At 51.5% G+C, this 13,562-nt stretch overlaps 3 protein-coding genes across 3 annotated transcripts; 1 reads left to right on the forward strand and 2 right to left on the reverse strand.

Annotated features, from left to right (window-relative positions):
• Positions 1 to 128: 128 nt before the first annotated feature.
• Positions 129 to 5,577, reverse strand: CSUI_005642 (ion channel protein; the record flags this gene model as incomplete). The annotated part of the gene is made up of 3 exons (XM_068065812.1): positions 2,805 to 5,577; positions 1,217 to 1,497; positions 129 to 289 (listed from the first exon to the last, which is right to left on the reverse strand). Coding segments are annotated over exons 1-3 (690 nt in total), but the record flags the coding sequence as incomplete, so codon positions are not given.
• A 1,289-nt stretch (positions 5,578 to 6,866) lies between these two features.
• Positions 6,867 to 12,728, reverse strand: CSUI_005643 (retinitis pigmentosa gtpase regulator). The gene has a single exon (XM_068065813.1). It carries the CDS (start codon positions 11,826 to 11,828, stop codon positions 7,608 to 7,610), a length of 4,221 nt encoding a protein of 1,406 aa, XP_067922209.1. The 5' UTR covers positions 11,829 to 12,728; the 3' UTR covers positions 6,867 to 7,607.
• A 108-nt stretch (positions 12,729 to 12,836) lies between these two features.
• Positions 12,837 to 13,429, forward strand: CSUI_005644 (uncharacterized protein; the record flags this gene model as incomplete). Its single annotated transcript, XM_068065814.1, has 1 exon — positions 12,837 to 13,429. A coding segment is annotated over one exon (210 nt), but the record flags the coding sequence as incomplete, so codon positions are not given.
• Positions 13,430 to 13,562: the final 133 nt, after the last annotated feature.

A 13,562-nucleotide genomic window follows, 5' to 3' on the forward strand; every position in this document is an offset into this window, starting at 1 on the left:
GAAGATAGGTTAAAGATAGATCGTCGTTGCGTCAATCAAGACTGTACAGGAACATATAAAGACTTCAAGCTCCTGCCGTGAGTCTTCGGGGAACGGGAATTGTCCTGAGACCCTCATTGCCTTACCGTATCGAAAGTATCCCGCCTCCACCGATAGAGGGTATGACACCAGGATGCAGACCAAGCGAAATTCCATACGACCGTAGCTAAGGCAAATGAAGGTTTGCTGCACTGACGATGAAGGTGGTGACGGAGTAGATGGTGCCAGTAGAGCAGTCGAATGATTGCCGCTGTTTGACAAGTATACATAAAAACGCATGCAGTTTTCCATTTCCTACGACCCCCTGCAACGGATTGGAGGAAGAAATCCAATAGACAGCATATGCGCCTTTGCATATATACATACACTGCTGACCCTGCCTTTGTGACCTGTCTATATTGCTAGGGTTAGGGCTCTTCACAGAAGCTTGACACCCATCGCTCAGTCTACCGAGAGTAGTCGTAGTGATGGAAGGAGTTGTCGAGGGACTACCTTCACTAGAACTTCTGCCAGTGAGGACAAAAGTATAGCTCTTTATAAGAATTCCGCCAGCCACTCTAGACCAGGTAGTCTTATGAACACTGAGGAGTCCCCATCAACCTATTCGCTCACTGCTCCTCGGGATCGTCCGACCACGAGCCCTATTGCTATGGTCCTCATCGTATCGTCGCGATTCTGGCTATTGGTCTTTGCTAGATATCAGTTGTTCTCGTACTTGTACATGCAGTCAGCAACGTTATGACTAGCACTGAAAAAGTCTGTATCGAGTAGGGCTGCTAAGATGAAAGAAATGACCTCGGTAGGCTACTGAGGTGTAGACTGACACTCGTGTTGAAACAAGAGAAAAGGAAGGAAGGGAGAAAAGCGATGTGGAGATGTCGAAATCTAAGACGACTGTCCTACTGAAAGAGAAAAACCACATGAAGTCTTGCCGTTCTGTCTCTCTGGAGAAGGTACGACAAGACGCCCATTATGCTATACTGCTTCTACATATACACTGCCATTTATCTGATGAAAGAATACGATCCACAGGATCAGAACCCTCAGTGACTGGTGTTCCTCTCTCCCACTAGACCACCCTCCTCTTCGTTCTCTCCCCTCCCAGGCAGCGAACTACCCACATTTCTACTGCATTGGTGTGTACATGTGTACGAATGCAACCTGATGTAACACGGACCTCGCACAATCCCCTGACGAAATCGAAGCTTCTTCCTCATCTTGAAGTCTGTAGCGAGGCGATTGAAGCGAGCCAGTCTCCGTCCCCCTGAGGCGGTAGGTGCAGGTGGCGATCCTTGTTGAGAAAAATCACTAGTTCTCGATAGGAGCACCGACCCTCCTGAAGAGGCGGAAGCGGCCGCGGCTTCGTTTTCCGCATGCTCGAGTCCCTCTTCATCATCCTTAGCTAGCATAAGATGTCTCTGGACTTTATGAGATCCTGCCGTAGAGTGTGTAGCCCACCTGTGTTGTGAAACGAAAGAAGAAGAAGATATATACAGAGGACCACATACACATGTCTAAAGCATTCACAGACGGACTGCCGAAGAGGTCAAATACACACACGCCCACTCTACCTCCATACATACTCATACATACCTGCACCCACCATGTAAGCCCTGCGTCTCATATGCCCCTTTGACTCGACAGTTTACGCGCATGCAGTTTAGACTTGATTTGGCTATCCGAAAAGGGCGATGTACAAACCTCTATGACAGGTACAAGTGAAGGGATGTTAGCTTCTTTAAGTCTATTAGCTGGGACAGAGAAACAGAGGCATGATGACGTAGTGCTAAAGTAGACATATACAGTTTGTTGCGGCATGGGCTGTATAAGAATCTATAAGGACATAGATATACAGAGGATGGATGGAAATCTCCTGACGATGAGGCCGAGGAGATGCATGAATAGAGGGAGAATAGGCGGGGATGAGGAGGATAGGAGGCCAGCTCATAAGCTGAATGGTGGACTAGGGCAACACTGATAGAAGAGAGGAGTAACACGGGGGTCTTGAGGTTCCAGAAGAAAGGGACGAACACAGCAGAGAAGAAAAAAAGAACAAGAGGAGGAGGAGAAGGACAAGACGAAAGCGAAGAAGAACAGGAATGGAGGATCCCTACGAAAGAGGCAACACATGATGGACGAGATGCAAAGAAGTGGGGGGGTTGATGGGAAGACACAAACCCCAAGCAGAAGAAATGTAGTGTCGTCACCAGGAAGAATACGAGACAAAAGAACACCCCTTGTGCCTAGATCTACCTTGACTAAGTCCTTAGCTTCAGGTGTCTATCTACTACAGAGAGGGAATTAGAGAAGCGCAAAGCAACCTCTACACAGCTTCTTCTGTCTAGATGCCTCTTCCTCTCTGGACAAGAGTCATCCTAAGAAGAACGCGGTGCATGGCGGCGATCACTCGAGACATCATCGAAAGGGAGGCGCCTTCAAAGAAAGAGACAGTACAACAGGCTTTTTGGGGGATCAACGATCACAAGTCTATTTCTTCCGGCATATATATACGGACATATGAAGACTAGTAAGGTACGGCCGGGACGCATGTGTCTCCGAATGAAGAGAGAAGAAGAAGCCGGCGCCGAGCACAAACACAGGAAGATTCTAGATAGCTCCTAGCGGGTGTATAGGCATTCCTATGTAGATACACACCGAATAGAGGGAATGGATCGCCCATAAAAGAGAGCTTTCCGCTCTCTTAGAGAAGAGACAAGTTTGTCCTCAGTAAGAGAGAACGGAAGGAGATGGTAAAGATTGCTTACACTGGCCATTGTCCCGTCGTGATGCCGAGATAGACTTCATAGAGTCTTTCAAAGAGGAAGAGCGAAAGGATGAAGAAGAGCCAGCCAAGTAGGGAAGGAACAAACCGCATGGAGACGGTAGACCAGGTATTCTCATAGGTCGCAATATACACCATACATCCCACGAAGATTCCCACCACACTACAATCCAGAAAGAGGCGTAAGACCTGACGCCATAGCAGGTATGATGTCTCCACTTGCAGCCCCATTGTTGTCGCTGTTGTTCTATCATTCTTAATACTATCCTATAGATAAGATACTATTATGAATCCCTCTGAACTATTATGATTCTTTCTAACGTCGAGGACGAAGAGGAGACACAGTAGCTGAGCCACAGAACAACTCTTCTCTAAGGATCTCGTCCCGAAACTCTGCTGCTCTTCGGCCTTAGTCTGCTCCCCTTCCCTTTCTCTGCCTCCTCGGCTCGTTCACTTCTCTGTCTCTTCTTTGAGAGATCACCTGCTGACTAAGCAGCAGTCACGATGGCCATGAGGGGGGGAACACACCCGATCAATCTTGACACTGAGAAGATGACAACAACTCCTGAACTTTGGCGACAGGAAAGACTACGAGAAAGGCCGACTTCTCTATGAGAAAATCACAGCAGGGATACATAAGCAACAAGGAAGATGCGGCGTTCCTTAACACTGCATATGCCCTCCGGATGAGCCAAACCCGAGTTGTATACTGGAGAGCTTCACTGCGATGTATATAAAACTAGATAGCTCTCAGCATGATCATATTGAAGCGCTCTATGAAATAGCGTGGTAGGCATAAAACTAAATAGCTATCATATACACCCACCCCGTGTGAAGATGTGCTGCAAGTTGTTGTACTGCGCCCCTCTTCGTGACGTTCCATGCATGGGTAGTAGGGTGACTACGAGGCCTTCTGCTGCTCCTACTACTAGCACCTAACAAATGATTGAAGGCATGAAAAAGTCTGGGGGCCTTTCGGAACTAACCGGTGACGGACGTAGAGAAAGCCATGGAATTCAGCCTCTACGCGATAAGGGTAAGTATTAAGCATAACCCTCTACAGGAATGTAAACCTTAAAGAAGATAAGAATACCTAAGGTTGTTCGAACAGGAAATGTGAAGTCTTGCCGGTGATGTCTCTAGAACCTTTTTCGAAGAGATTGCGATGAGTAGCCTTGTTAGGTCCCTTTTCCTCGTGGTCCTTCCTTCCGAGCGACCGACTGGAGACCAAATGAGAAAAAGGCGAGAATTCAGAGAAGAAACCTGTGTCATAACTAACTAGCCTTTGATGTAGTTCTATACCCCCCTTCCCGACTAAAGACAACCGTCGTGTACTGTCCTTTTCTATGGCCTCGATGTGTAGACAGAATACACTCTTTTTAGGGTCACCCTGAGAAGAAAGAGATCATCGAAGTTCTTCTTGAACAATACTCTTTGTGATGTACGACCAGAGGGAGGACAGAAGAACGGTCTTTTGTTTTCTTCGGTGAGTCATGGCGACTGTCCCGCAGCGTAACAACATGGGGACAATCTACGTCTAGTAGCCAAGGTCGTGGAAGAAGATCACGGAGAACCGTGCATATAGACGAGCAACTTTCGTAGACTGGGTGGGTTCGCCTCCCCTTGTCTTCATCCGTGTCCAGTCTGATCAGCTGCAGGACTGATGCCTTAGTCGACGACTTCTGCTTTACAGAGAAAAAGAAGGAAAGCGCAACGGGCGACAAGAGGAGAAGAAGTCCCGGAGAGGGTTGTCTTCAATGGTGGACGTCGTAGCACTAGGAACCGGTTTGCAGTCTATCAACAGCAGTAGAGGAGCAATCTTCATCCAACACTGAAGAGGAGGAAGCTATAAAAGAAGAAAAATAAAGAAACCAACGTGAAGAAGGTTCTCGGGTGTACACGCATGAACACGTCGGCGGGACAACAGAGAGAGGACCTTTGACTACACCTCCCATGGTTTGCGAGTGGTGTCACCTAACCCTGGTCCGTCTCCACAATCTTTCCGTAAGACGTAGCTGTTGGTTTCTTGCACGAGCAGATGCAGAAACCGATACGCTACATCGGCTCGGACAGGACCGAGTCAGCTGATGTTGTTGAAGAGAGACCGACAAAAGAAACGGACTGGGCCCTGGGGAGAGAGAGACGCAGTAAAAGAGATAGGAGTGAATCTCCGGGGGGAGGCGGAGAGAAAGGAAAGTGTAAGGAAGCAGTCTTGGGTAGTGACAAGAGACAGACCAGTGTCTTACGCCTGTCCATGGCATCCAAACACGACGCCCAACGGACTACGGCGACCGTCAACGTTCCAGAGAACGGAAGATCCGAGTGAAGGGGGACTCAATAACATATGGAACCGAGATGAACAGCCAGACCGAGGCGTCTTGAAAGGCAAGAGAAAAGTGAAGGACCTTGTAGACAAATGGCTAGTCAATCGACCTGGATAAAAGCGTTAAACCCCACTGCCACAACGGGATATAGTTCTCGCAAAAAGAAAGGAAGTTGCTTTAGTAGAGGTAGAAAGGCCGTTCGAGAGAGTACGAAGACAAGGAGGGAGTTACGCGCTTACAAGACAGACAAGAGAAAAGTGACATAGCAGAGAAAAAGGGACAAAGAGGGGGTCCGGAAAAAGGGGCTTGCTTCCCGCCAGAACGTTGCGGTAGATGCACGTTGTTGCATGCAGCACCGTACCGGGGCGCCTCTTGAAGATAGTAATCACGCTTCTGCTTCTCTGAGGAACTCCTGCAGAAGTACTGGGAATGGTAATCTGAGTCCGATGTCGGGCGCAGCATGGCGCATGTCAATCGATGCGAGGGCGACGAATAACGACACGGTCGACGGGAGTCTCGTGCAGCCGACTACAAGAGAAGGATGCCAGCCACACTGTTTCATCGTTTCATGAGTATTCTTTAGTCGCCGTCCTGCAGGCTTTTGGGAACATTGGCTTTTCTATCGAGACAGCCCGTTCGACTGTCGAAGGCTTACGGTTTCTCTTTCCAGCGTGTGCTGGCCAAGGGCCAGCCCTTACTGGAGACACAGTAGAGAGCACACTAGTAACTCTACAACACAAGAGGCAGATACAGTATCTTTGCCCATTTGCCTTTTTGGGTCTGTTCGAAGGAGCCGGGAGGCACTGTGCTTGGTAGCCAGTTTACATCGAGCAGGAGGGAGACGAGACGAGAACGAGCTGCATGAGCCGCATTCAGCGGCGAAATCGAAGTTACTGGTTCGCTCGTCAATGTACATCACGTCCAGTTCTTCGGAAAACTTAGTCATTAACGCGCTGGTGTGGCGCTGTGCCTTTTGAAACGCCCCTCAGCGGTCCGCTTGCTTCCAGGTACACGGATCTGGAAATGGACTGAAAATGTCGGGCTTTCCGGGCCCGGCGTTTAGCAGAGAGCTGCTTCTTGCTCTTCATCGGGACTCTTTGCCAGTAGGATTTAAACCAGTACGTTACATGCGTTGACAGCTGCCCAGGGTGATTTCACCACACATGGCCTTACGGGATATGCTGCTACTGTGCTTAACGGATCGAAGTGCCTAGAAACGGTAACATACCTCTCATTGAGACGTCAATCCCGACTGAGTGTCTCAGGGGAGGGGGTCAAGTCGGTGAGTGCTCGGGGGGCCCATCAGCCGGAGCTAATACTTCCATGGGAAGGCTACGCGGCCGGGCCAATCATTTTCTCTTCGCGGTTCTCTGGACTGAGACGGCCACAAACCAGCCCGTCTCAGAGAACCATGACACGGCCCAACTGCGCAGCCGCGTAGACGTACACAATGTTCACGTTGGTGTTGTTAAGCAGATGGCAAAGTAGAAGCTCTACGTGCCGCTACATCGCCTGGCAGGTCTCACCGATAGCAACCGTTCGACCACCTATGAAAAGAGTGAGGTGGATCCTCATTTTTGAGATGCCAGAGAAAGACGCATACGCGCCCCGACTGCGTTTCAGCATGTCAGTACAGGTTGACAAGGCTTCCAAGCTGCATCTGTGAAACTACACCTGTTTCGGACTGGAGCAGTCACGAGAGTCGTACCTCCTGGATGAAATGCTTTCTACGTTGATTGTTTTCTTCCGTTCTGTTGCATGGTTCAACTAAACTCGTGTTAGATCACGACTGCTGGGTTACTTTCTCACGGTCATCAATGCCATCGACGTAGTGCGGTGTTCGGGTGTCACCTGTAGGAATGCCTTGTCGTCTTCGGGTGAACTAAAATGGCCTTGTCTTGTTCATATCCCCTACTTTTCCTGACTGCTGTTTGATCGGAAGGCCTAGGAAGTATCGGAGTCGAAGCTGCGTAGGAACAGACGCTTTCAGTTTGACAATCGAACAAACGAAGGGTGTGCACGCCGGTGGCAGCCATACCAAACTTCACTTTCGAAAACTTCGAAAGGAGCCCATCTTACAGACGAGCAGACGGAGAAACATAGTACAATGTATGTACCTGCCTCAGTATACTTGAGGCCGTTGCCCTCATATGTAAATCTACGTAATTCGTCAAACAACTATTATGAACGAAGAAAACACATGGAATTTGAAGATGTTACATTATTAGTCGACGCGCGATCATACACAAAACCAGACTTTACGAGAGCCATGGCCGAATCGCGGCCATCCCTCTCTCCCAAGTAGGCGTACTGTGAGAGACAGAGCACTCAGGGTACATCACACAGAAGGATAGGCTGTGTATGCAGTCATGGTGTCCTCAGTGTCCTAGAAAGCTCCGGCAACGACCGCTAGAAGGCACATGCGAATCGAAAGTGACTCTTTTCGCTGGCCTTCCAAGCTCTCAAGTAGGACTTTTTGCTGACGGACTTCCAGGTCTCACAACGTTCACCGGCTCTGCCTCATCTTCATGTTGCTCCCCAACACTCTGTTCTGCAGCGCCCCGAATGTCAGTCGATATCTGTGCGCTGACTCCAAGCGCCTCGCTGTTCTTTTTGTAATTTCTACGCAGCCGCGCTATCAATTTCTTTCTCCACTTTCCTGCTTTTGGGGAAGTCCTGCCTTTCTTTTCATCGTCTGTACCATCACCTTGTGTCCCATTTTCAAGACTGCTCCCGCCTCCTTGTCGGAGTGCTTCTTCTGAGTTGACTCTGTGTCTTTCTCTGCCAAACAGCCAGTAGAAATGTCGACCTTTTTCCTCGGTGCCAAGTGGAGAAACTTCGCCCGTTTCCGCTTGTTGTTCCGCCGAAAGCTTCTTGATAGGCAAATTTCGCTCGGATCCATGCGGCCCTACCGATTCTCTGCTATGATTGCGTTGAGGAGGCAGTCTGTCAAAGTTATGCGCAGCGTGTTTCTCCATTAATCGCTGCGCCTTCTCTTGGCGGCGCCGTTCCAGCAAGGCATTTTGAGCTTCTCTCTTTCTCAGACTACGTCGCAGCCTAATCGTAGACAGGATCAGGGTGGTAAGGAAAATCAAGAGAACTGCCGGTTCCGTAACCACCTGTCGTTCGTCTTCAAATCGTCGTGAGCCGACACAGACGATGGCAAAAAGCAGCGCTGAAACTGACGCCAGCACACCAGCAAGACCCTTCAAAGGGTAAAGGTCTCTGCGGGCCACCGCCTCATGTACTTGCTCTACGAATTCCGCCTTCGCCAGTTGCAAGCGGAAGGGGACTTTCCAGCGATGCGGAATGCCACGCAAGCTATCTTCGTCGCTCCTTCCTGGCACGTCAGGGACTTCCTCAGGAGTGACCACGCCCATCTTGTGATCTGTCGTACGGTCGGCACCCGCATCCGAAGCTTCTTCTTCTGTCGCCTCTCCATGTTTTTCTTCCCCCGCCACAGCTCGGGGGTCACTCACATCACCTGACAAAGAGGAGTCCTCATGCTGTCTTTTCCGTGCCCGCTTCTTCCTCCGCCACACGCGTCTTCGATCTGTAGCGGAACTTGGTGATCTCACTGTCGGATGGGTCTCGAGTCTCTTCCTTGGACCGGATCGCAGCGTCGCTGCCAGCACATGGTCTGCTTTCTCCCGTGTCTCGTGTCTCGTTCTTTGCCATCCTACAGTCTGGGATGTCTCGCCTCCAGCCGTTTCAAAAGGTGTCCTGTCGGTAGCCCTTCTGGACACGCCATTTTGCTCCATACTGTAGCCAGCCGGCAAGCGGTCACCTCTCGGCGATGTAGTCGACTCTCCCTCGCGATGTCTGCCGGAAACATGAAACCTGCGCGGTTTCAACTGCTGGGTTGGCAATTCTCTTTGTCGATGCTCCTCCTGAGCAGCCACAGATGCGCCCGTTACTGAGCGAGCATCCCGACGCGTGGTTGCGGGGTCTCGAGTCTTTTGGCGGCCGCTGTGCTCTCCGGTAGGAGACCTCTCCAGTACATGAGCGGATTCTCCGACAAAGCTTCTTTCGTCTTTCGCATCGTGGCTTTCCTCCTGCATGTCTGACATGTTCGGAAAGTGGTTCGATTCCCGCTCTGCTTGGCGGCGAACCGACTGTGGACGGCTGCTTCTACGACTAGGTAAAACTCTCTTCGCTGCCTGTATGGCAGAGGGAGCGCCCCTAGACTCCTCACCCCCGGCCTGAGGAGGCCACGTTTCTTCCGTGAGCGGGGGTGCTCGAAAGACACTAGGTTCTTCTTCGGGTGAATTTTCAGGAGTCGTCAGGTCCTCACGGGGTTGCCGTAGGCGTACCTCCTGATCTTCCACAGAAGAGGTTTCCACAGAAGAAGAACCAACTGAAGAAATAGATGAGGGTATGGATGGCAACGGCAAAGAGGCAAAGGATGACGTAGGCTCCAATGCGGCTATTTCGTCTTCACTGGAGACTTCACTCTGCGAGCTGTTCTCCTTGCTAAAAGAATTCCGACGTCTCTTACTCGCACGCTTTCGCTTGGCCCTCTTCTTGTGCTTCCGTCTGTTACCGCCATTGCCAGTATGACTGTTCACAAGCAAAGCTTTGTTTCTTGCCTTGTATGAAATACGGTTCCCGACCTCCTGTTCATCCTCTTCCTCTGTGTCCTCGTGGACGGTGGTGCTTAAGTCAGCACGGTAAGGCATAGACCTATCACGGGCCTTTCTCTTTGCAGTCCGTCTCTCTTGTACGGCCTCGATTTCCTCATCGTTACGACTTCTCTTCCTCCGTCGTGAAACGACTCCTTCGCTTTCCAGGGGCCTCGACTCATCTTCCAGACGAGTGGCGTCAGCGGTGTTAGTCTTTGGCTTCTCTTTCCTCGTTGCTTCTTCCTTCGAAACTGTAAGATGTTTTGCTCTTCTTGTGTCTTTCTCAGTAGATCGCTCGGTCAGTACTGCATTCACCTTACGTTTATAGAGGGCGTGAGCTAGCGAAACATTTGTGCGAAAGGATTGTCGCCTTCCTCTCCTTGCAAGAAACTTCCGCAGAAATCGCACTCCAAGCACAACCAAAGCAAAAAAGACCATCCCAAGCCGAGCGTCCCGGCCTTCCTCCAGCTGTTCCGCGCCACCTGTCATGAACGCGACTGCGTCAGACACCGAGGTAGACGTTAGTAGACTTAGCGCCAATAGAAGGAAAGTCAGTCCTCGCTTTAATCCGGCTGGCTCGGGATCGAACGCTCGTACTTGATCTAAGAAGGCCTGAACACCATCGTCGATATCCCGCTCCAATTCTTCAGCGCGGCTAGGAATTTCTTCCTCCTCTATAGAGAAACGTCGTCTTCTGTCGTCTTTAAGACGAGGGACCAAACGTTCCACGGGAGACGCTGCCTCCATACTCGTCTCTTCCCCATCTTCGGCCTGTGTTTTAGCCCGATTAGATGCGAAAGGAGATAATGAGGCTTCACCGGAGTGCCTCACGCTTTTCTTTCTTCCTGGTCGCAACGAAGATCTGCCGTCTCTGCGTCCATGTCGGGGGACTTCAGAAGGCAGAGAGCGAAGATCTCGTTTTCGAGTATGTCGGGGAAATCCTGAGACACTGGTTGAAGCAGCCGCATGCCTGTCATCAGAAACGCTTGCTTCTATGTCTGTAGTAGTAGCAGTAGTAGAAGGTTCGTCATGTACTCCTGTCATATCACCATCTTGATCCTCCTCTCTATCGCTGCTGGACGCTATTCCCGGCGAACGCCCGTTTGCGTTTTCTCGTCTCGGACGGGGATTTCTCCGGCCCTGTCTCCCAGTTGCACGTTTGCTGTCTTTCCGCCGCGTATATCGTTCTCGCGTACTGGAATCTGTCGTTTCTCCGACTTCTTCGTCTTCTCGTGACTTCGCATCATCGGACGATTCACTCACTTCTTCGGTCCTTCTCTCGGGGCTGTCATGTGAGCTTCCGTCACCCAGCCCATCTCGCCGCTCGCTTACCTTCTGTTTCTTCTTGTCCCGCACGGTCTTCCTGTTCGCTGAATGGGACCCTTGGGGCTGACTCACTCTCACATTCCGGTATCTCTTTCTTCTCCGCTTACTATCCCGCCCCGCATTGGTCTTCTTCCTCACTTTCGTCGGCTGCCTAGGGACCATCCCCCGAGACGTCTGCTTTCGTCCGTTCACCTCTCTCCTATGTGCACTCCCGCGTCGGCTTTCTGCCGCTTCATGTTCGTTCTGCACGCCCTGCTCCAAGAGCGGGGATACCCCTGAGACTGTGCTCCCTGAAAGAACTTGCGAGACTTCCCCTCTTCCGGCCAGTCGCCCTGCTGTTCTGCCTGCGTCCCCATCCGACTGCTTCAGCGGCACCAGTGTGAAGTCACTGGAGACAGCAGACCCCCCTGCACCTTCTTCCTCTATGTCACGTTCGTCCTTTACGTCACCCGCGGACTGTTCTACAATCTTCGCCTCCTGTCGATCTCCTTCTTCACTAACCACAGACAATTCAAATGCTTCCGTCTGCTGGTCACTGTCACCCCCCCCTTCAGGGAGGGAAGTAACGCTGGCTCCCGCCCCGAGGACACTCCAACTGCCCGATGGCTCACACCGGCATGTAACTGCTCGGCTTCCATCCGGTCCCTCGTCTCCGTCTCCTCCCCGTGACAGAAAGGAAGGCCATGGAGACGTCAGAAGAAGAAGGAGGTAGAAGAAGAAATATGCCCGCTCCATTGTAAGAGAGTTTGCAAGCTACACCTCGCAACCAGCGTCTACCCCAGCCCCTCTCTGCCTGAACTATCCTTCATCGCGAGACAGAGAATTTGATGATTCTCTAGCACCCCCTAAGCGCATAGGACGTGGAGCGCCGACAGGAGATAGAAAGAGTGCCAAGGCCTCCTACCGGGTGTTTCCTTCGGCAAAGCCCTCCCAGGCGCCTCTCAGCAAGATATGGGTTGCGGTTCTTGCAACGTAGGAGACTTTCTAGCCAGCGAGAGTCGGACAGCTAGGGGTAGGCCCAAGAGTGTTTGTTCAAAGATCACTTTTCTTGGTCCGTCCCCAGGTCATTGGAGTGCAAAGATCGTCAGCGCCCGTCATCGCTGGAGGAGCGGCTGGCCCCGGAGGCAAACCACGTCACGCGCTATCTCTCCAAGAGCGACATGGCCGCGCAAGTAAACTCACAGGAAAGCAACTTCAATACTCTGGGATGAACAGGTAAGGAGACTCCTAGAAAAGACGAAATTCTCCTACGGCTCGGTATCGAGGAAGAGCCAGCTGGGCCCCTCTTCTTGCCCGGATGCAGGGGCGGCGAGGGGCTTGCCTGTCCAGGACAGCGCATACCGGACCCAGCAAGTGCCGCTGCTATTTTCTAGCATCAAGGGCTTAGAAAAAGAAAGGGGAAGAAGCAAAGTGCGGAAGCAATGACTAGCGGCGCCAAGGTGCATGCATGCTTGCGGTGAGCCCGCGGCGTTCTCTTTGGGGCGCTGACGGGATTGGGCAAGCCGGAGAGAAAATATTGTGTGCTAATACAGGCAGGATAATACATCCAAAAAGCATACGTTGCGCGACAAAAGCAAAAGCGCTTTATTGGAGTCCTTCGTCAACTTTTTACTCTCCTTTCTACAAAGAAGCGTCAGACCGGGTTTTTCTCGGGGGCAGCACGGCAGACCACGTCACTGTCTGGCCGGCGGCCGCAGCCCCGGTCAAACCGGGCCCAGGGGACGGCGGCGGGTGACACGATAGTGGCACACGAAGCTGGGAGAAAACGAACGTTGAGCCGCGGAAGGGTCTTTGGTGCACGTTTTCGCAACGATTGCTCAACAGCACCTACCAGGGGTCGTTGTTTTGTTCGGTTGTGTTCTCTATCAAAATGATACGAGTAACACGAAATCGCGGACCAGAAGGTAGACCCTTGGGCCACGGTCGACCAGAAGGTGAACACCTCTCGCCGTAGTAGCCGGAGCGTCCACAACGGGGGACGGTTAAAATGGTCCCCTTATCTGGTTAAGGGAAGTCTACGGCGTCTTTCCGGCCAGCAAGGTGAACAGGCTACTGCTCAAGATCCAGCCAAAATACTGAGCAGTAGTCTGGAGCAGGGAAACATAGCCGAAGTTCATTCAAGAGAGATGCTGCCGCCGTGGCCACTGGATACAAACCTCGAGGGTTTATGGTTGAAGCCTAAACCCTTGAAAGACTCTCTCGCTATGCCGGGGCGATTTCCTTTGCGGCAGTGTTCAGGATGGGCCCGGTAGCCTGGTGTGCCTTTGCTGGTGCCCTTGGCTTCGATAAGAAGGTGAGAAGCGGCGTGTGCAGTCCTGTACGCGTCCTAGCCTCGGGAAGACTAGTGATTGACGTTTTTAGACTGTCATGTCCTGATGAGATATCAGTACCATGACCTCAGTAAAGCACTGTCAGCCAGAGAGTTCCCCCTCAACTGAACCCTGCCTTGACGGTCCGAGTGCGAAGTCT

This window comes from Cystoisospora suis (genome assembly GCF_002600585.1).
Source record: "Cystoisospora suis strain Wien I chromosome Unknown contig_2735, whole genome shotgun sequence".
NCBI classification, from domain to species: Eukaryota; Apicomplexa; class Conoidasida; order Eucoccidiorida; family Sarcocystidae; genus Cystoisospora; species Cystoisospora suis.